The following is a 23,610-nucleotide window of genomic DNA, read 5'->3' as shown; positions in this document are numbered from 1 at the left end:
AACGTCAGCCCACTGGAAATGATGTGGTTCTAATAGCATCAGCTAAAATTAAACGGGCACACACACACACACACACACACACACACACACACACACACACACACACACACACACGCAAACACGATTCTGGGGGTGTGGGATACCGCCCCCTCTTGCCCAATTGTCTCCAGGAAGACACGCAAAAATAGTCCTGTCAAAACGTTACAAATATCCCTGTCCCACACAAATTAGAAGTGGCGCTACAAGAGATCAGACGCCTGATTGAGAGGGTAATAATAAAAGTGACGGATGGGCGGGGGTATCGAATGGATCGCCGCCGGGTTCTCATATTCCACTAGCGCCTCTCGGGTGCCTAATCAATACTCGGTGTGAAAAGGAGAACGGAGTGGGCGGGAGAGATCTTTAAAGATACACATTAAGGTGAAGGAAATGAGCTATGAATAAAATGCGCAAAGGGATTATGTTAGAAAAAGACGAGGGGCAAAAGCAAAGGTGCGAGAGATTTGCCTAAACGAGGACGAAAACTACAAAACCTAAGTAGCGACTGATTCTTTGTTCAAATAATAAAGTTCAGAAGGGAATGTTGGCACACATTTATCGTTGAAAGGATCTTTGTATCCATTATTAAGACAATCAAAATTTCAGTAACAAAACTGGTGAATTCCTACAAGATTAGCGAATAACAAAAGTGCGAATTTACAATGAAAGACGCAGCAGAGAAGGAATCAACAACCTATAATAGTTGACTATTAGCTTTTATTTGAAACTTACTCATAATTTTGGCGCCTTCTTCCGGTGAAATTTCTCCCTTGGCAATCCGCTGAGCCAATATTTCTGCAATCTGTGCTAGCGCTTGGGAGCTTTCTGCAGAATGACATGATAAAACGAAGATAAAAAAGCAATTAGAAAGGCGGAAAAATAAAATGTGACACAAATGATAGTGAGAAAGAGAGATGGAAGAAAGAAAATGAGAATGAGAGGAGAGGCAGGAAGAACAATAAAAAAGTATAATATTTTACATATTTAGTCTGTCTTATGATCGAGTAGTGTGCGTGTGCGCGCGTCTTACAGCATGCTGAATTGTGACGTACAATTTGCTCCCTTTAAAATCTTTGAAGGTACACTACGAAAGGAAACGCTCACTGATCAGTCCAATCTACCTGAACTACTTGTCAATTGACCTGAATTGTATCTACCGGATGAATTTTGACGAGTGTGTGTAGGAGGTCGTCTGTTAATCAGGGTGAGTGTACATATTAGAAGAGTAAACCTTTGATGACAATGATGTATGTACTAACTGAAAGGAATTAACTCAGGCATGAATAAGAGATTGAGAATGGACATCAATAATCCCTCAATATCACGGAAGCTTAATCTTGTGGGCTCCGAAATATGATTGAGATGGATAGTTGAAAGAAAGGGGGTAATGTTCGTTATTCCGAAGGTTCGTTAATCCAAAAAATGGGGGGGGGGGGGGGGGGGGGAGTGCCTACTGACGAACATTTGGAATTACGAATCTTATGTTGTTTTCGGATTAGCAAACCTTCGGAATAACGAACCTTCGGAATAACAGACTGTCACCTTCTCAAACATATCCTTACCAAACAGTGTACGCACGTCATTATTTCAGAATTGATTTAATAAAGTAACGTTTATTCCATTGATAGCAGGGGTCCTAACATCATTATGCCAGAAAGACAGACATGCAAAAAGACAACCAACCCAACAGAATATTTAACCCCAAACAAACAAATGAACAAATAAACAAACCAACGTGCATATATGGAATTAAAAAAAAAGAACAAAGTTACCTTCTTCTAGAGCTTCTTGGTATGCTTCATAGAGGTTGACCTGTGAGCTGCCGTAAGCGGCGTCCTCTGGGTTCAGCAGGTTGCCATAGTCGTAGTACTCGATGGGCTGAGGCTCAGGATCAAAGAGCAGTTCCTCCTAAGGTAGCCAATAAGAGACAAACACCGTGACTGGTAAACATTCATTAAAAATGTCCGAATGTGGCCTAATTGCACTTTAAATTAAGGAGCCCAGAATGCCTCCAGTCAAAACAAGTCTTCCTTTCTTTGTTCGTTTTCCTTGTCACGCGAGGTCCCTCATTTTCATCTTGGTTTTCTTGTTGGTTGTTATTCCCTATTTCCCTGGTCAACGTTGTATTGACATTAGATTTGTAATTACTCACAAGCAGGAAAGAAGTTCGAATAATTACATCTCCATGTTTATCCCCTTAGGGTGTAATTTGTGTTCGTTAGCGGCTGAATGTCCCTTGCAATGTTGTTAACAGTCCTCCTGGTCGACCCCTTACATAGACAATTCCTGTTAATCACCGTCTGGACACTTTGTAGTCTTCAAGGTTCTTGGATATTCAAATTGAAGTTAATTTTCCGAAGTCCTAGATTTAGTATAGAGTCTCCTCTCGCTAATCCTTCCTCTCTTCTCTTTATTCTCTCTCTCTCTCTTTTACTTGTCACCAGTAATTACGTACCGGTACCTTAACAGGCACAATGTCTATCTGTTATCATTGTTATTATCATTATCATTATAAATTCTTCTTCTTCTTTTTCTTCTTATCATTATTGTTATTATTATTATTATTATTATTATTATCATTATTATTATTATTATCATTATTATTATTATTGTTATTATTATTATTATTATTGTTATTATTATTATTATTATTATCATTTTATTATTATTACTATCATCTTCATCATCATTATCAGTATCATTATTATCATCATTTCATCGCTCTCTTTAATACAAGTATCCCTACCCCATTGGATACAGACCTCAAACCCAAACTGTCTGAGGATGAATTTGGTTTACATCAAATAGTTTTAATAACTGACCAGGGCAATGTCCGGGTTTGCTTCTTCCATTTGAGGTTGATACGTCTCAAATAGCGCCCTCGACAGTTCGACTTGTTGTAGCATCAATAGATTTCTCAGCTGTGCTGCTACGGCGTCTTTAAGTTCGTATGCTTGCGACTCGCTTATCTGTAAGAATCAACAAAATATTTTGGCATGAGAAAGGATTACTCAACATCGGGCATAGTAACAAAACATTCACGCACACACATGCATACAATACAGACAGACAATAAGGTGAGTGATGCATAATGGTGTTATTTGGGTACGGTTGTGTGTACGTGTGTGCGTGTGTGTGTGTGAGAGAGAGGTTATTATTATCATTATTATTATTATCACTATTATTATTGTTAATTATTATTATTATTATTATTATTATTATTATTATTATTATTATCATTACTATTATTATCATTATCATTATTATTATTGTGATCATTATCATTATTATTATCATTACTATTATTATTATTATTATTATCATTATTATTATTATTATCAATATTATTAATATCTATTCAGCATTTGCAAGACAATACATTTGATAACAGATAAACAAACAAAACAAGCAAAATACAAGGATACAAGACGTCAGGCTTTCCCTGGTGAGCTTCCCTAAGTTGCCGGGTTGGAAAAAAATATCACTATGGTCCTTAGCCTAATCAGGGAATAGTTGAAACACACACACACACACACACACGTACACAAAACTGAATACAAATAATTTCAAATTGAGCATGTACACCAGGTGAATTATTTTACATACGAACTAGAAATATCACTATGGCGAATGGTATTCGTCCCTCTCCCCACAAAAGTAAGTCAGCAGTGTAAAAAAAAAAAAAAGTGTTGTAAATTATGACTGAGAGCTGGCTAAGAGCATAAAACTCTCTTTTATTTCTTCCAACTAATACGATATATAGCATTTTAAAAAAATGAACTGAAGCATAATTCAGACGTAATACACAATAGAGGGATAAATTTTAAAGGTCATCATACAAGACGTGTAGTGAAGTGAAAGAAAAGGTGTCTCGTAAAAGCCTTAACGACTTGCAGTGATGGGATCACCTGACTGTAAAGAGTTGAATTACACAAAAATGAAATTCTAACGCTTGTATGGATGTGTGTGTGTGTGTGTGTGTGTGTGTGTGTGTGTGTGTGGAGCTTAATACTGACCAAAGATTTTATTAGACCCCGAGGAGCTCTCTGATAAAGAAAAAGAAACAAAACAAAACAAGACGCACACACAAACAAAACAAAACAAAACAAAACTTGTAATGTATTAGGGCGGAATTGAGTGATAATCTCGACCTGTATGTCGGCTAACTCGCCCCCGTTGGGACAGCATAACGACATACATCGAGTTTTCAGCTTGCAAGATCCACCCAGGTCCTGCTCATCGCAGAGTGTACACAATCACATTTTGACAATAAGTTGAGTAATGAATGTGTTATGAAATCCACCCACCTCTGTTTCATCCCGACCTTATTTTCCTGATCTGTAAGGCCTAATGACGTGGGCGAAGCCTTTAAGGAGTTTCATGATTTAATAGATCATCAGAGAAGATTAGCAACCACCTACCTTATACGACCACTAGAAACAATTTCCTAGGAGAGAAAAGCGTGTTAACGAACCTGTCTATAGCGGCCACCTGTCTCTAACGGCCACTTTTTTCGTCCCCCCTTGAGTGGACGCTAAAGACAGGTTTGACTGTAGTTAATGAAAACTGGTTTTAGTAAAACATTATTAGACTCTAATATCTTTTTCTTGCGTATCTACGATCGCAAATTTGAAGATTTTTACTCAAAGAGTCCTACAGTTGTGAGTTTTTAGTTACACTAATTCTAATAGGTCCTATGTTGGTCGCGTTTACAACATAATGTCATGCATAACGTTAGCATCACTTACGTAGCCATCGTGGAGAAGTAATCTTAAAGCTCGAAGGAAGCCCGCTGCATCGTCGGTTTCGACCACGAACTTCGCCACTTCGACGGGGTCTTGCAGCTCTAGCATGAGTTCGCGGGCAGCTGATGGTGTAAGCATGTATTGGAATTCATCTTCCGTGTCTTCTTCGCCCATTCCTTCATTTAACTCTTCCTCTTCCTCCTCTTCCTCCTCCTCGACCCCCTCCTCCTCCTCCTCATCATCTGCCAATGTTTGTTCTTCTGCGATGTCGAGTGCCGCCGTGTCATCGAGCTCCTTCTCGCCAGCTTCAATGTTTTCTGTTACTGAAGCACAATAGATGCAAATAATACAAAATCATTGGCTTTGCTGGATTGTCATTTATGCTTTCAGTCAATTGCCTTTAATTTCTGTACATTGTGATATGCACATCTAATCGGCAACAAAAATAGCTTCCTGAAATTACATGAAAGGAGTGTGGGGGATAGAAAAAAATCGCTCTGTGCCTTCAGGGTAAGACGCAGTTAGCCAAGGTTAGTTATGTGAGTACTGCGTGTTATTTGTTGCTATATCGCTGCCGGCTGTCATAGTTATGTCCTTCTATTCACTGAAGATTCAAAAAGTCATGAAAATAAATCAAAATATTTGAGTCGCGACGTATAGTCAGACGCAAATTGAAGTTTTAGTGAAGCGGCAAATTTGTTTACCACATCCGATGATTTTTTTTCTTCATCAGCCCACTAACTGAAGGTCAATAGTGTCTCTAGTGTCGATTCTTCTCACTTCACGCTTTTCAGCTCTTCATCACTGCGTCACTATCTGTCTACAATAGCAATATACCTTTGTCCACTCTATTCACATGTTCTCTTTTAGTTGAATCCATACAGATGAAAAAGTGTACGAGTGTCTTCACTGTATATAGACATAAAGTGAACCATGAAATACGTTTGTTTAAGTCCGTGCGCTTATAAGTTATCTGGTTACATTTAACGCGTGTTTTAGAAAGTGAAACAAAAGGTGTGGCACTAAAAGAAAAGCCTCATAACATGGCCGGTAGTATTCAGAACGGGAAAGGAAAGTCACGTGGATGGTGCAATGAGAGTCACGTGCTTGAACAGACCCGTCAAATACTAGTATTCATGGTAGGCGCCAACTCGTCGTCTGCGCGAAACCTAATTTTTGCTTGTGGGCGAGAGCGCCGCGCTACCAAAATGGATCTCTTACGTCGCCAAGCCGATACCGTGTAGAAGCGGCCAGAGTTAGTCGTGCAACTCAATCATGAGCGATTATATTTGTTATCCGAGAATCTTACCAAAATGTTCCAGGAGATCGGCTAACCCAGAAAGTCTCCGAGGAAAATAGCCTGCTTTCTAATTTACATTAAAAATCGGCAATATTAGTTTATATACACCTTAAGAGTGAAAAATAAGTTAATGACAATCTACCATGTCACAAATATTTGTTCTTCACAGATGTCGTTATCACACTGTGTATGCATACACTCTTACGAGTTATCAACCTGTGCTATTTTTTTTTATAATTTCCTGTAATACGTGGTCTCATTCGGTACGTTAGAAAAACAAATGTTCTAGTAAAAGTAAATAAAACGAAACAATATTGCTCCAAAGTCTAATGGTTCTTATTTGCTTCTCACTCAGAGCAATATTAATGTACTCTGTGAATCCCCAGAGAAGTACACTTTTTGTTTATTCTAACCTTTTTTCTGTCCTTCGTTTTCACTCGTCACTTTACTGTTGTGATCTACTTGAATGTCTTGGTAATTGATGACCTCTTGACCCATGTCTTCATCTCCTTCCGGTACATCTTCTTCTGGTTCCGTGTCAGCTCCTGGACGATCTTCTGCACGATAATGACAATAAAGTTGTATATATCACAATCTCACATTCGTGTACTTGGCAAGTAGCTGTTTATTCCAAATGAACAGGCGATCCAGTTTACTTTCACATATCATGTTCTTGATCAATGCTATGACATACTTTTTATTCATATCGGTGTGATGTAGCTGTGAGTTACGTTTGCGTTGCACAGAAATAAAAATATACTTATTATTTGTCTTTTCATTTCCAAACCAAAAAGCGACAATTAATGTAAACAAAAATCTCTGAAGGATCCTGCTAAGAAGACAGATTGACTCCACCATCCCTGGATATGTTGAGAAACAAACCACACTTGCGACCATGAAAGGTCCCCAATCATTGTCAGTACATTGATTGCCGTCTGGGCCAATCACCGGTGGCGCTGTACGGGGCGCAGTTCGCTGCTCCCCATCATCAGTTGGACACAGTGTTGGACAGGTACGCCCACGCGCCTGCTGGTATTAGGTGCTTCTCAGCCAGATCCCGCCCCAGGCGACTTGTGGTAAGCCGTCTCAATCTACAGCCTGATCCCATACGCGCCCACATGGCTTACTCCTTGTGTCAGCCCTACATTCAAAATGATGCCCTGAAGGGCGATTCTTTCTTCTTCTTTTGTGTTTTGGCCACCTGAGTTTCTTGTCGATTTCAGTTAGCAGGTGGTATATGTCCGTTACCTAATTGTTGAAATATCGCAAAGGTAAACATTATGGAAAATTGCCCGTTTGTTTGTTGATTCTGCATTATCTCAAGGTTGACCGCCATCAATTTTTTTTCCATGAAACAATCCAAAACATTGATATAAAGTACTAAAGGTTTCACTTAATATCAAAAAACTTCGATGCTGACTTAGACCAACTGACTGACATGCAAAAACGATGTACAGTAACATGTAATTCTGTCTTTGAGCATTGGAAAAACTAGATAACAAGTGTACTAATTACTTCTATACGGCAACCCTAAGAACAGAAGGGTCCATGACTCGAAGGTTCGAAAGTGGTTGCTATTTCTATTTCAAACGTGAGATATTGAAAACTCATAAATGTTTACAAAATACAGCTTCAGTACATTATTAGCTATTAACCGTAATGAGGTAATTGAGGAAATGTTGATAAAGCTAATCCATAACTGTGGCTAATGAGCAATATTGTGTGTGTGTGTCTCTGTATGTGTGCGTGTGTGTGTGTATGTGTGTGTGCATGGTGTGTCTCTGTATGTGTGTGTATGTGTGTGTGTGTTTGGCTGTGGGTATGAGCTGGTGCGCGTGTCCGCACAGGCATTATGTGTCTCATCGATAAATCGATTATACACAAAGAGAACATTGCTGGTCGCTGAAACCCCTCAAAATGTCCCCACGTCACATATTTACGTCAGAGATCACCATGGCAACCGATATCGACAGTCAGACGCAAAAACAGAAAGAAAAAAGTATCTACTCCGAGTTTTAATCTTGGAGCACTTTGAAAGCAGGATGAATGTGAGTCTGTGCGTGTGTGAATGTGTGTGTGTGTGTGTGTGTGTGTGTGTGTGTGTGTGTGTGTGTATGCGTGCGTGCGTGCTTGTGTGTGCGTGTTAAATTGTAGCCAAGCTAAGGTCGTAAAAAAGCGCTACCGTCGATTTTGGTACCAAGATGCGATTTTCAATTCTACGCCCCTTTATGACAATTCGTCTTTAAAGCTAATATATTAGATTATGGTGAAAATACGGGAGGTATAGGGATTGACAATGTCTGAAACAGCTACCTGTCATATAAAATCATAAAAGCGATTTTTTTTTTCGTCAAACTAAAAATGAAAAACAAATAAATCTTAAATGTAACTATAAAAAGAAAATCATGTTGTTGTTTCTTTTTTCCTCAACCGCCTCTGTAAATATGCTTATGATACCGCGGGGCCGGATAATATTGTATCAATAACCACATAACGTTAATCTCGTCTCAAAAATAATGGTGTAACTTAGTATCATATTGTAGTATCTTCTTTTTTATCATAAAACAAATATAAGATGTGTTATCTTTCGATCTTTCATGATGATGTTTTTGAAGCCTTGTTTATCTTTCGTTGTCCCTGTCTAGATGAGATGGTATATCGGGAAGCCATGTTGAAACCATAAGGACCGTCCAACTAGTTTGAAATGAGCATTCCTGACAAAAGAGAAAATAAGAATCCCTGCCAGCCTCTTCCCCTTTTTGAAAGAGCGGTGTGTGGAAGAGGTGATGAGGCAAAAATTTCATTAGGGCGTGAGGTCGACTGAATAATTTGCTCGTCGAGATAACCCGCCATATTTTCCGGGGCAATTTAAGAGACCCGCTGCGCGTCTCTATACACACACAGACTCATAAAACTAACCCAGTATTATGCGCTTCCCATATTGTGAAAAGAACCTCGCGCCAAACTGAATGAATATCCCACTGAGTTATTCCATCCAGAAATACGTCATTTTGTCGATCTTATATGAGACATAAAAGATAATATGATCGTTTGGCCCTTGACTTCAATATGTACAGACGTAGACGGCCTAAAGTTAAGCTTGTTTCCGTAACGTTTTGGTTTCTACACTTTAATGGACTCAGTAGCCTTTGGATATCATGACAAGCAGTAGCGCAGCGTAAAATGAGGCATGCAATCAGGGCTCTCTACAGGGTTGTCTTTATATCTAATATAATACCGATAGCGCCATTGCATTTGTTGTATAGGACGGTGGAAGTTTAATCAGCCCAAGGAGGTATGCCTCGTTGATCAGCCGATCCTTACTGTGGAGAATTGTGTCAGTTTGTCATGCTTTTGAGTCAGAATATGCTTTTTTCATCGAGTTAAATTTTATTTCATTTGATAAATACACAAGCAAAATAAAGCTGACATTACTATCGTCCAGAATGAATCTTCGGATTGCTCAGCAAGACGGCGGCATTGAACCCCAATCATCAAAGGCATAAATGCACCTGTTGATTTCTTTTTGTCCATCCATATGAAAACTAATTACAGCCAGTTGGAACGCCATCTTTTGAACCTCCTTTGGTGAAATCAGGCGAGGTTCGTAGCTTCGCATCACTTCTATTAAAATCCTGCACACGAAAGGACAAGACCCATGGGAGGTATACAGTGAGGGAGTTGGGAGTGGGATTCGTGTAAATGGTCAATACAGTGACAATGGATGGGTCCGCTGCTGCTAGGTGTATGGAGCTGGGGCGTATACTCTGTGTATACCCACCAGGACATTCTACTCTCCGGTGCATGAACTTAGTGATTCCAAGTCTTTCCAGAGGCGGATCCAGGAATTCCGTAAAGGGGAGGCACCTTTACAGAATTAAAGGGGGCGCACGCTCCCTACCTCCCATTTTTTAATTTCTTTTGTTTAAACTAAAGATAAAGAAAGGGCGCACGCCTGGTGCACCCTCCTCTGGATCCGCCACTGCTTTCTTCTATCTTTTTTTTTTGTTCGAACCCACATCTGGTGCATGATATTTCTTTCTTTGTTTTATGAGTGGGCACTTTTTTTTTTCGTGTATATGAATTAGATATTTTGCCATCTTTTTGGCAATGAGTTAGGTGTTATAGGGCAAGTCACCTTCTATCGCGTACATGGACACATGCTTATTCCAGACTTGCCTATATGTTCGAGTAATAACGCTTCAAACACCAAAGCTTTTCAGATGTATCTGCTTCTCTTATGTCCTTGGATAATTGTGGCCACCTATGAAGATTTTGCCACGTTTAATCACGATGTGATTTGTATATTTGGCATCCTTCTTTCTTTGGTGATAACTAAGTAGTTGAGTAGGTAGTGAATATTTACTTTGAATGAAACGGCCTTATATCTAGATGTAAATTTTGGGTTTCCTCATCCTACGCTATCTGGAAAACTCTTACCATCTGATCGCAAGAACGATCTCAGCTACTTGTTCAAGATGTAAGCTACCTGACAGAATTTTATTGAGAACCTATCTGAACTTTGAATTGTGAATGCCTGTAAAGTTACTACAAAAATGCCAATAGACGTCAGTCTGCCGGTTTGGTTTCACTGTTGGGCGTAGTGAGTCACCTCTAAGTGTTAATATCTAAGTGGAAGTCCATTAAATCCTCATCGTCAATAATGTTCGGACCTTACTTGACCATTGCAATAATTTGTGAGTTGACTAATTACAAGTTGAACGAATTGACCGATAAGGTTAGAAAATAATTTTTCTGTACGTAGGAGCCTCTTTCATTTTTCATCCGAGTTTTGTTGACTCTTCCGCAAACCTCTTGTAATACAGCCATGGGAGCTGGGTATTATAACCCAGACACTGAGAGGTATTGATTGAAGAATCAGCATGTAATGATTAGCTCTTTTTACTAATTGATTCGAACATCACAATAAATATCACTGTGTTCATGAAGAATTCAAAATTGAGAGATCCAATTCGCCAGCTGAGAACCGCCAAACCATGAATACTTTAGAATGGAAGCAAACTGATAGCTGTATTTCTGGTTCATTGGTCCCTTAAGACTACCCTCTTTGCTGGATGTCTCACCTTGAACTTGTTTCCCTTGCGTGTCCTCATCTTGTAATGTCAATGCTGAGTCAACCTATGAAACAGAGAAATGAAAAGAATAAGTCAATTCACAATGTAACACAAAAAATGCTACGAAAGGCAAACAAACAATAAGCAGACATTTGAAGAGCGCAGTTTTTGGTGATTTCATATCTTCATACGATAGCATTTTGGCAGCCAGCTGGTTCGGATAAAAGCAAGGTGGTAAAATCTATTCTATCTATAAATACGATTGTCGTATTGCTTTTGCAATTTTTGTGTATTTTGACCGAAGCTGCCCCATAAAGTTTTGCACGTAGTTTTGGACTCGGTATTTTTAGTAATTATGAGGATCACGCCTCGATTGCAGAGATGAGTGATGAATAAATACTGCTGTGGTGATGCAGTCCGGTGCTTAACGCTAAAAATCCTCATGAAAGTTTGCAGGTGCACGAGAAAGGTCCGAAGCGAAACACAAACATCCTATCAGTGTGATCGGGCAGACGATGGATAATCGTTGTCATGGCGACGACAGAGTGTTTTAAGGTCATAGAGTGGGCGGGAGCAACTGATGTGTTGCAAGTGCCTATTCGCAGACCCTTGTGTCCGCATCCGCCCGCCCACTACACTTCACGGAAGAAGACAAACACAGCAAAGATCCTAGGTGATGTCTTATGGACAAGCTCCTTCAACCACCATTTGCTGACCTCCAACAAACGCCCAGCCCTGAAACGTGTCTCGTCAAATATTAACCAAGCGCGTGTTTTTGCGCACGCTCCCTCTTCGCTATAACCTCCTCCTGGTAAATCGATCTTTTAAAGATTTTCGCCTCGTTGGTCGAGTATTATGCCATAACAGAGAACACGATTGAACCCACACCACTTCCAGAAAAATTAAAGAATGCACGTGGTTTAATAGATGCTTCTAAACCACTAAATATAGTTTGTATGAATATTGCAAGTGTCTTTTTATTTCTTGTAAACATGTACATTGTTGAAGGGTGTTTTTCTCATCATAACACACTCCACATTTCGTGTGAGCTTACAACGCTTATAGAAACATTACCCGCGAAGTTAAGTAGCAGTATTTGACGTCAATTAAACAATGAACTCGCTTGGAGTGAAAGTCTTAATTACTGAGTATCGGTGTCACTTTGTGAAAGACGTTAAAGATACCTTTACGTTTTACGGCCCGCGTTGTATAAATAATGTTGATTTCTTGAAGCCTTCTTTTATTGTTGCATTTATACCAATATACCAATATTTATTCAACTAATCTTTAAATTTATTCACTGTTTTCAATCATCTTCAGTGAAGGTAACTTTCCATTTCACTGTAGAATCTCTCGTGGCCAATTTCGGAAGTGATTACTACCGAATCAAAAGGAATTTTAAAGATCATACTCAAAACAATTTCCGACGCCCACGCATGTGAAGCGAATAATCCTATATGACTGTTATACATTCAATCCAGGAATATCATTAATTTTCAGTTTAGGGTTTGATGATTTCAGAGGAAACTACAAATTTTCAGGTATCACTGAATGATATTTTTCAAAGGAAACAAATTAACAATGAGATCATTCGAGACTATTATGGGAAAAAGACTAAAAAGGCTTCGTCTTATTGAAACAGAAAACATGTAACAGCTATGATGCATTTGATAACGGGGAAGTACTTCTCAGGAGCATACTTAAGAGCACTTTGGATAGTGAAGAATATCACCGTTGAAGAAAGAAACGAAAAGAATGAAAAATAAGATGTTGCCTGTAAATCTTTGGTAAAAACATTGTCATTCCATCCAGTACAACTTGATGGGCACTGCAACCCAATGGTGCTTGTTAAATTAAAACCTGAGCAGTGTTTGCAAGAATGATGATTAATACAGGGGGGGGGGGGGAGAAGAGGAAGAGGAAGAAGAAAAAGAGAAAGAAGAAGAAGAAGAAGAAGAAGAAGAAGAAGAAGAAGAGGGGCGAAAATAACCGGCCTTTCTTTCATTGAAATGCATCACATTTAATAGGAGCACGTATGCCGAGGTTGCTCTAGATATGCGTGCTCTCAGTGAAGGCGATAGGTTGGTGATGGTTTAAAACCTGCGTGCCCCATATAATTAGCTATACCCCATTGGCTCGCTTAGGGAGGGGCATCCATCAGACATGCAACCCATCATTCTAGGGGGTAAATGAAGCATTCAAGCCCACCCCAGCTTGTGAACTGTTGCGAACAATCGAGAGGGGAAAAAAGCAGCAGCATGGGTTGAGAGAATGCAATGCGAGAGAATTAGGGCGCATTGATGGGAATGAAGCGTCAAATTTCGCGCTATGATTTTTATCTATCTTTCACATCTTTTGACTCCTTCTTGAATTTATTTCTTGTCTCCAGCACAGAAAGTGTTAGTGCGGGGAAAAAACAACCAGCGCCACGAATTAGGGAGTTCTGATGATGGTTATCATGAAAATGTGTTCCCATAGTGATGGGACAGGCAACCCAAATATTAACTTTGATTTTATATTCCTTCTTGATCCGCTAATAAGACAGTGTAAAGCATTTTTTTTCTCAAGATAAAGAGCTCGATGGACGACGTGTGGAAAGCCAAGTCGAGCATGGTGACGAAAGACTGATCGTCTCGTAGAGATTTGGCTTGGAGAAAGGCTCTCTCAGAAACACTTTCAAGGCCTGCCATGTTAGCATGAGATCCACTCGCTGAATTCATGCTCTTCAGTTGTTATTTTGTTTTGTCTTTGCACTTTTTTTACTTACCATAATAATTATTTGGGTGACATAATGCACTTTTAGGAAATTCGCAAATTTTGTATTCATAGATTCCATCTACGTGAATCATGCTTTGGGTCCTCCAAATAATACGGAAGTCAAACTTTTTTTTTCCTTCAAAAATCATTGATGAATGAAACAAACCATGAGTCTCAAAGTCTCATGAGTGTCAAATTCTCAAATAAGGTTTGTTAGGTGTATTTATATCTTTAAATCTATTTTAAAGATTTACCTGTTCAACATAATGGATACAAGTTAGTAGAAAGCTAACGAGTGAAATAGGCCGTGAATGAGGTAAATAGAATTTGCTTTAATTGCTTTGAATACTACACAGCTTCTTTGGAAGTCGAATAGACAAACATTCAAGGATTATAGAGAAAAGCCAAAGATATGGCGGATATGTCTTACATCTGTGATGGATGGTTTTAGATTGATGGGTACGGCGTACGGGATCAATAATGCACAAGTGAAATCAAAGAAAGAGAAATAAAAAAAAAACACCTCTAGTTCTGTGAGAAAATAATTCAGTTTTCACTTTCAGTGCTCGGATGCAAACTAAGTTGATGCATTCTTCAATATCGGTGCGCTGAATTTGAAACAATCACGAGAATTGAGGGTAAAATGTTTTCTTGCATCGCTGAGAGGTAGAGTGGGGTAACCATCTCTGAGAAGCCTGGCGACGTTCCATCCTCTTACACCTCAGCGTGGGCAGAAGTCTGTCCGATAACGACCCAAAATATGCCAAACGACTGGAACGAGGATATCCGGTATCGACAGGGGAACCCACAGCAGTTCGATTCGAGACTGATTTTTCTGCCTCTTATCTGGTTGCGTGTCATCGGAGCCTACTTAGACAGACGTGCACGTTGTGCCTCCGTTCTTTCTCTTCACTATATGCCATAATTGAGAGTGGGAGCAAAATCCACTTTATGTGAATGCTGATTATCGAAGTTCCAGATTTTTCTCCCCAAAACCCTGTGCAGTGGATTGAAGTGGATTGGAATGGAAATTAGACTGTTTTCATAAGCTGAGTCAGGTGGCGTAGAAAAACGGGGATAACAAATAAGCCCCCACAGCCATTACTTCTTTCCTCCTTGTTGGAACTGTAATCCAGTATTCTATCAATGCTGTGCATCAACAGAGGAATCAAATTTGTTGAGATTATGGACGTCCGAGTACTTCATTAGCTTTTAGATGTTGTATATAAGTTTTGCTTGCATAAGCTTTTCACCCTTCATCCCACACCCCACCATTATCCCTATACCTGCGGCCATTTTGTCGCACTGCTATTACTCGCATATTCATTGTTAGCATCAGTTTCCGCCAAAAAAAAAGAAAAAAAAAAGAATAGCAATGCCATTTATAAAGGGCCCGCAGAAAATTCGATGTAGATCATGTTTAGACCACATGATGAAAATAAAAACGTACAAATGATAATATTATAAAAGGGCACATCGATGATATCATTTCTAAAGCAGAGGTGAGAGTTCAGTATATTCACACAACGGATGAACGCTAACCTGTTTTCTAATAACTTCGCCGGAATTGATGTGTTCTTAGCCTCGCTCGCGGACAATATTCCAAGAGTACACGTGAACCATCCTGGTAGTGCATATGGGCAATACTTATAATGGCGCTCAGCGGTAAACAAGCAAAACATTCTACGGGAGCACTGACATTTAGCTCTAAGCGCCAAATTATGAAACCAACTCTTAGAAAGACAATTTTCTGTGCTCCAGTGAAAGCTGGCAAATTGAGCCGGGGGGACTACGGGGCGCTGAAGCTCCTCTAATCAATGCTAATCACAGGAACAATTAATTATTCGTCGGCGGATTCAGACCATGACTACAGTAAATATGCCGTTTTCATATAAGCATTATCGCCATGACCTCCTGCCTGCCATCACAACACATTCCTATATTCAACGTATGGCTAAGCAATCTTAGATAATCGTTTTTGTTCCCATGAACAGACAGAGTACAGTTGCGAGATATTGGAAGTTTTAAAAAGTCGCACATACACCATGTAACTAAAACGATAGATGCATAAACGTAACAGGCAACCTGACAATAAAGGAATGAATAAGGAAGCCTCATATACTTATCATAGATTAAATATTTTGACAACTAGTTTTTCAATTGATGCAGCAGTTTTCGTCACACACACACACACACACACACTTAAAGTGTAGTTCGAGTCAAACATTATCTAATGAATCAAAACAGCACGTATAATTATTTTTATTACTTGTCAATCAACCCCATCATTGATAATATTCATGTTTAAAGGCCTAGTTGTGTCAAGAGATGACTGATTATTACAATCTTTTTGTACGCTATATATGCGTCATTTTTTTCAAAGCGTGAAAGCAAAGTTTAATCAATTATCTAATTCGTTTGCGGCAAATCTATATCTTTGTCTTAGCTAATTGTAACCATAAACATTGTGAGTGGGTCATTTTTTATATTGAATTCAAAAAGCGAAGTCGTTGTAACGCAACGTTTGCTCTGGAATCTAGAGCGTGACACTGTTTCCCGCTTATCTATATATAGTTATGATTTCTCCGATGATAGCTACAAGGTATTCCACGTTTGCGCCCTTAGTTGGGGTTTTAGACCGAATTTCCCTCCCCCATAAAAAGACTCCAACGATTATCAACACCGCGAGATAATGTCATGCAATCATGTTTAGAAAGTAAAGAAAGAGTAGCGTCATTCTGCGACCAGCCCGCCTCATTCCACCGCCCCCTCAATTTCCTGTGAGATATTTTCCTCTATAAGCGCTTGACATTTAACGACTGAGTCAACTGAAGAAATTGCCTTTGATAGCAGCAACGGCGGCCGAAAGTCCAGGTTTATTAGTCGAACTAAATCCACGTGGAGAGTTGTTTAAGTACGTGTGGAGAGGTTTAGCTCACTTTGAATCTATTCGTTTCATATATTTTACTATGCACATTTGCGAATCTACATTAAGTCTACGATGTTGACGTAACTGCTTTACTCCACTCTCCTGTGATCCCCTATGAACAATTTTGACATGGCCCGTTAGGAAATTCGTTCCAGGTAGATGCTGACAATTCGCTCGAAATTATTTCTCTTTAACCTCGTTTTACGCGGGCAATCACGTTAAAGTTGCACGCAGGGGAGATAACTTCAGACGACCAGAAATTGTTGGGTTGGTCCCCGCGGAACAATTTGAAACCCGACACATGATTGCTAGACAGTTTTGCATCCTGATTGGTCAGTGTTTCTCTTTCATGTATTAATCATGTTTAAGCTCAAATTCCCTGCAACTTTTTCACAAGGTTACCTCGGAAAGGTCTCCTGTCACAGTATATCTCTCTCGTTTTCTCTACCTTCTCCTTCTCTTCATCTTATTTCCCCCTCTTCCAGTCGTTAACTTAGTCTCTCTTTGCATGTACTATATGTTAACTTAGTCTCTCTTTGCATGTACTATATGCCTCTATCTTTCTGTTCTTTGCCTATAATATTGTCCTGTATTTGGGTACAGTTAAAAACAATTCTATATTCTTAGATCAAAAATATACACCTTTATCTTAAACATTATTGACTCCAATCACCTGTTGCTATAACCACTCACGAGATTAAACAAAAATAGCAAAGAGACGACTTAATCTAAATTTAATGGTGAGTTGAAGAAACAGAGAAGTGTAAAGCTATCTTGGGAAGAGACGAGTAAGGATATATCAGAAATAAACGGTGGTATTGGAATTCTTGAAGCAATATGCTCTCCATTTATCTCGCCGAGTCGCTGGCATAAAGGTCGTGGCATTTTGGCGAAGGCGGTGGTGTTATCTCCACACGTCACTCACTGCAGCTTTCCCTAACTTCGCGGATGAGTTCTAAATTTCGATGGCCATCTCTGGGATAAGTGAATTTGCCATGTCATGCATGTGGTAACAATCGTTACCGTTCTACCTTCATCATCACCGCACCCTCCTATTTCTTCCATCCTTATCTTCATCTTCCTCTCTCTAAGTCCAAGTCTCTCCTTATTTCGTCACAGTGAGCACGGTCAGTGACGGCAGTTTTCATCAATCATTTTATTTCCGCTCTAGATTGATTTTTCTTAGCCGCACTTAAAGATTAATCTATATTTTTATCAAACTAGAACTATTACAGTCAAGCTGGTGGTTCTAGAGGTGAAAACGAATTTTACAGGCGCTGGTCGCTGTTCAATTCGTTGTATATGTGAATATCATGCAGTGACGATGAGCAACTATATACATGTCATGGTTGATGGTGTGTATACCTAGAATGACAATTTCCCAACGCGATAAGAAAGTAAAAATTTGCAGTTAAAATGAGGGCAATTACTGTATTAAGGCCGTTGCATTAATCGATGTCCTTTTAAAAGTTCTGTTCAAAATAAGTTGTTCACCAAAGGCATTTGCGTCACCTCTTATGATATTTATCAGTTTCCGCAAACTTTATTACCGCTGTTGCCGTTGCCATTCTATTTTCTGCTAGCGAGTCATGAGGCTGCTGAGTATATAGACAGAGTGTTTCACACTCCTGGAGCTGTGAGCTCGATTGCCCTTTTTAAACACCCGAACCCTCTGGAGATAGCAGGACTCACAAAGGGAGGTTAATGCAATTATCCTTTTCCGCCGTCGCATCGCAGTGACGTCTGCCCGGGCGCGTTTCTTCTGCTTACTGGATCGAAGGTAAATTCCGGAATCATACACCGCCCTTCAGCCTCTTCATGCCATTACATCTATATCTTCCTCTTTCTTTTTTCTTCATTCTATTTTTTTTTCTCATGATTGGACGAAATTTTAGCATCTTAGTCTTTTTTTTTCTTTCCAGGTGTTTGTATCATCACGCATAGCATTCTCAGCGGGGACTTGGCAACTCGAGTTCGACGCTAGAGGCGTAAAGGAAGATGGAGGGACACCGGAGAAAGAGGAGGAAACTTGAGATGAGCAAGGGGGAACAATGGCTGTCAATGGAGAAAAGAACTTTGAACTTTGTCAGAGATGATGTCTTCAAGGTGACGCGACACGTTCTCCTCCCTAGTGGTGACTGAACGTGGCCAGGAGAAATCGACTTTAGATTGGATTTAAAAGAAATTGAATGTGACATGAGACAGAAAAGCGGCAGGGAGAGTGATGTTCTTGGGTGTGTGGTGTATGTGTGTCTGTGTGTGTTTTTGTTGGAACATCTCGCTGAATACGTCGGAGGTACAATATGAAATGAGCAACACAGACATACAATTAAATCAAGTCGTGGTTACGAGCTGTACTCTTGCAATGGTAAGAATCTTCGTTTTCCATCAAACCCTCTTCAACGAGGCATTTCTGTATTACCCAAGAGCCTTCTCCTGGCTACGTGCCGTCACCAGGTCTTTATCATGGTTTCCATTCGTCCGTTGCCTCGCGTTTCCATGGAAACGGATGATGGTAGTCCATGGCATAATGGAGCTAGTGGTTACCTTGCAATTCAAACTACTCTACTTTAACGAGGGGATCGGTAATTAATGAAACCGATGATTTACACTCAAGGACAACTAACATTTTGAATCTTCTCCACTTTTGTTTGCTTATTCGATGTTAGTTTGCTTATGGTGGAGTTTAACCAACCAATGTTTGCCCACAGCTGTATACACAGAATACATGTAATGCACTCATATCAAAGTACAGGTCCATGCAATGTTCAAATCGGCTACAACGGTTTGAGAAGAAATGGACGAAAAGGATGATCGAGTGTTCAGTAAATTATACCCTGATATAAGAAAGTTATGAAATTTCCACATCTTTTTTTTAATGAAATGTAGCGATCCTACTCGCCACCACATGTGCAGATTGGACGATGAGATGATACAATCACCTCACAAGCCTCACATCGACTTGTACATTTTTTAATTTTCTGTATACAATATTCACTAAATTTCCTTTTTTAGACACAAATGAATAGGAATTAGCCGCGTCCTTGGCGTCCGAATCGTTTGCAGCCTTGGCATTGAGCGTCGAGCGTCGATGATTCCCGGGGGAAAATTGTCTGATTCACTTTATTTAATAAATCTGCGGTGTCACCATCTACCCAGACATCTAAGTCGAAACGCCACGTATACTTTGAATGATATGTTTTTGTTTTTGTTTTCTTGATCATGGCTTTGTTTTGTGCACACAAAACATCCATTTACTTCCCGAGAAAGGCTGCCTGTGACTATGACACGTATTCTCATCCGCTGTTTTGACGACGTGTGGTTGTTTCTTTTTCTACAAGTTGCATTTTCTTGTGTTGTCTTGAATCCGTGAATAAACAAATAAATAAGCTGCAACAACAAAGTGCAACGCTCCCCGCTCTGCAAACTTTGTGTGCATGCACAAAACTGTGACCATGTTCTCACTGATGTAAGAGGGAAATTTGCATTTGCAATGGAAGACACGTGAAGGACAACCAGCGTGTGACATTGAAATTGTGCTATAGACTGCGGATAATGCTCCTCCTAAGTCTAGTACACTTCACTTCCCCCATCAGTAACTGCTCGTCCTATCTCCTTTCAGCGTTCTACCGTTGCTATGGCAATCCGTGGAGAACAGGCGCAGCTTGGGGTGGGGTTATTATCATACTGCGTGAGGCTGAGCTCGCAGTGATTTTCAATCGCATCCTGACTATTTCTTTCTCTCTGAGTTTGACCGCCTATTGATGCTGTTGAATGGTATTTACTCAGCCACACTTGTTAAAATCATGAACAATAATGCCATCCGAGGGAAGCGTTTTTTTTCATCTTCCTCTAAGAGACATATTGCAGTGCAGCCAATGATAACGAGTCTTAACATTCACTATGAATGCATGTCATCTTCTGTAACAAATACCTTGCACGGTATTCCCTTATTCCGGTGTCGTTTGTGATTTAGTCAGTGAAATGAAATCAGCGCCTTAGCATTTCTTCTGAAGATTACGCAAATAATCATGTGACTGATGGGCATCGAGATTGTATTTACTTTTTTTATCTTAAATACAAAATATAAATGTAGGCCTGACTTGCTAAGTCTAAAGTCTTCAGTATTAGATTTATCATTTTGTTTTTGTTTTGCTACAGACACGAACAAATTCGTCGCATTATGGACGGCAAGGAACAGACCTTTACTAATTAACATATAGATTATGCAAAATCATAACCCCTTCATCATCGTGTGATTATACAAGAACAATGTATCAAGCTAAATTTGTTTTGTAACTAAGTGTATCGAATCCAGTTAGTCACGTGATCGTTCCCTTTACGTCAGAGCTCTATCAAGTATACAAAGAGACAAGGTAACGCCAATTTTAGCTCGCTATAGTATATCGGTCTTTTCATTCTTTTTTCCCCAACTAGGATATAATTCTACACGCAGAAAACAGAAAGAGTATCCAGGATGAAGAGAGGGAAACAAAGATGACACTGCAAAGAAATTCTAGATAATAGACCATTTGAGTGACAGAATCTTATTCTGAGAAACTTCTATCTCTCTGAATTCTGCTATCACTTGCATATCAACGTCTATCGTGTCTATGTTTTCGTCTAGGAGGAACAGAACAAAACTCGAAAGGAAATATACCTTTTGTAAGTCCTCTTCTTGTCCGTCATTTGGTTTGCTTTCTGTGAGGGAGAAAAAAAAAGTAGAGAAGAAAATTTAAAATAGACTATCGCAATGCATTGGTAATACAATTGGTAGTGTACAACGAATGTCTTCCACAAGATTTGTTATTCCATTTGTTGGAATATGATATGAAATTAGACTGAAAGCGGGATATCGATACACTCTACCAGAGAACAATCCCTGCTATCACTTAATACCTTAATCACATCTACAGATTCTATGGAATCGATAACGTATAGTCAACAACAGCAAAAGCATTTGTTGTTAGAAGACATAGATCATGAGGTTTGAAAACAATGATGTATAATCTTAATGCATTTGGGCCTTCTGTGTAATATACAATTAACTGTTAATGAATGGTGTAGATATGTATTGTAAATTCAGTTTGTTGGTTGTTAGTCACATAACATATGCAATTAAATGGGCATTAACTCACAGTTAGAATAGAACTCGTGGAGTTGTACGGATGAAAAACATATTACACATTGGAATAATTCATTTTCATAACAAAATTGTGTTAATCAAAATATGTTTAAGGAACAAGCGACAAGCAAAATTTTGTTCAGAACGTGGCGCCACTTTTACCCAACAATTCTCAGTACGCCTCTTATCGAAGTCAGTAGCCTTCCGATTCATTTGAAATTCACAAAATGATGAAGAAGATGAAAGAGAGGAACCGATATGTTAAAAGCCCGCCCCCACATTCATCGCAAACCTCTTACTGCCCCACCCTAGATCCCCCCTCCCCCGCAGACCACAGACGACCCTAGAGTTTGCTGGAGGGAAGCCTATTTCCATCAACGATGTCAGCCTGTAAGCCAGCCAGCATCTCGCCGCGAGAACGAGCGATATTTATCTGTAGATGGAAGTCGGCTTGATCCGACCACGCTATCTCCAGCACTGGCGAGTGGTTCCTGTTTGCATTGCTGCTGGCAATTCTGCCCCCATACAGCTATAGCCAGTAAAGCAGGCTGTGCTGCCTCGTATTACGCAGTGGAGAAGGACTTTAGTGGGATGTCCTTGGCCTCACCATGCTCAAGTCATGTCAACGAGAGACCGACAAGACGAAAAAAGAAAAACCAACGCTCCATCTTGTCGCATTAAAATATTCTGCGATGCTGGGAGATTAATACGTTATGTAGATGAGAGAAATTTAATCGTATGCGTATTCTCAAGGAGACAGCCTAGAGTGTGGACTCAATGGCCACTACGTACTTTCCCCTGGATAGAATAGAATTGTTTTGAAAGATTAAATCAATTCTTTCGAAGGACCATAACGCAGAGCGATGACAACAATTGCAGTATCTAGGGCAACTGATATTTTGAGAAATTGTGAGAATGTATGTGTCAATGGTGAAACCGATACAGACATAATCCATCATAGAAGTTTATGGACTGTTTGAATATTTATTAGATCGAATAGTTATCGTAAATAACTGAGTGACGAGCACTGCGAGATCGAGAGGAAGCTCGCCTCACGTCGCCACTATCAACAAAACACCGCTCTCCAAGGCTTCGTAATTCATGTCTTGCATTCATGATGCAAATTCTGCAAAACTCTTCGGAGACAGTCGAAGTATCGTCCATCACAATGGCCTTACGTCAGTCTTCTTGAGCTCTTAATTGCCAATTTGCCAATCGCGACGAAACTCAAATTATCTGTAAGATACCGTCATCAGTGAATTCAATTAAGGACGAAACTGCGAGCATCTTTTCATTCATCTTGATAGAAAAATCCCGCCTGTACCGACACAAATTGTGATGACGTTCATTCAATTAAAATGCGCAGATTCAATTAAAACGATTCAGCGGACATTATGATGATAATACTGTCCCTCCTTCAGGGAATTCAATGCCATTTTACAGAGTAGAATCAAGCTACTCCAGACGATGAACCCCTGCCGATTCGCTGATGCGTTGCCAGGTAACGCTGTCACAGTTTATAGGCATCGCTTCACTTGAGTGGGATGAGAGCCGCCAGTTAAGCAATCTGACCGTGTAGGACGGTTACACCCAATGAAGTCCATCAATACCGCTTAGACTAAATATCCGTTATGGCCCGC

At 39.7% G+C, this 23,610-nt stretch overlaps 1 protein-coding gene across 1 annotated transcript in view; it reads right to left on the bottom strand.

Annotated features, from left to right (window-relative positions):
- LOC139725816 (uncharacterized) overlaps nucleotides 1-23,610 on the bottom strand; it is a 45,563-nt gene that overhangs the window by 6,055 nt on the left and 15,898 nt on the right. Inside the window, exons 2-8 of the mRNA XM_071636898.1 lie at nucleotides 21,506-21,546; nucleotides 11,169-11,223; nucleotides 6,498-6,641; nucleotides 4,788-5,107; nucleotides 2,862-3,008; nucleotides 1,812-1,947; nucleotides 772-864 (exon numbers count right to left, since the gene is read on the bottom strand). Coding sequence (XP_071492999.1) covers nucleotides 772-864; nucleotides 1,812-1,947; nucleotides 2,862-3,008; nucleotides 4,788-5,107; nucleotides 6,498-6,641; nucleotides 11,169-11,223; nucleotides 21,506-21,546 — 936 coding nt within the window. The remainder of the gene's footprint in view (nucleotides 1-771; nucleotides 865-1,811; nucleotides 1,948-2,861; nucleotides 3,009-4,787; nucleotides 5,108-6,497; nucleotides 6,642-11,168; nucleotides 11,224-21,505; nucleotides 21,547-23,610) is intronic.

The sequence above is a fragment of the Diadema antillarum genome, unplaced genomic scaffold (assembly GCF_040938485.1).
Source record: "Diadema antillarum isolate AM-2024a unplaced genomic scaffold, OU_Dant_1.0 seq00000059_RagTag, whole genome shotgun sequence".
In the NCBI taxonomy this organism is placed as follows: Eukaryota; Metazoa; Echinodermata; class Echinoidea; order Diadematoida; family Diadematidae; genus Diadema; species Diadema antillarum.
Note: the sequence above shows the minus strand (reverse complement) of the source record. Positions and strands in the feature narration are given on the sequence as shown.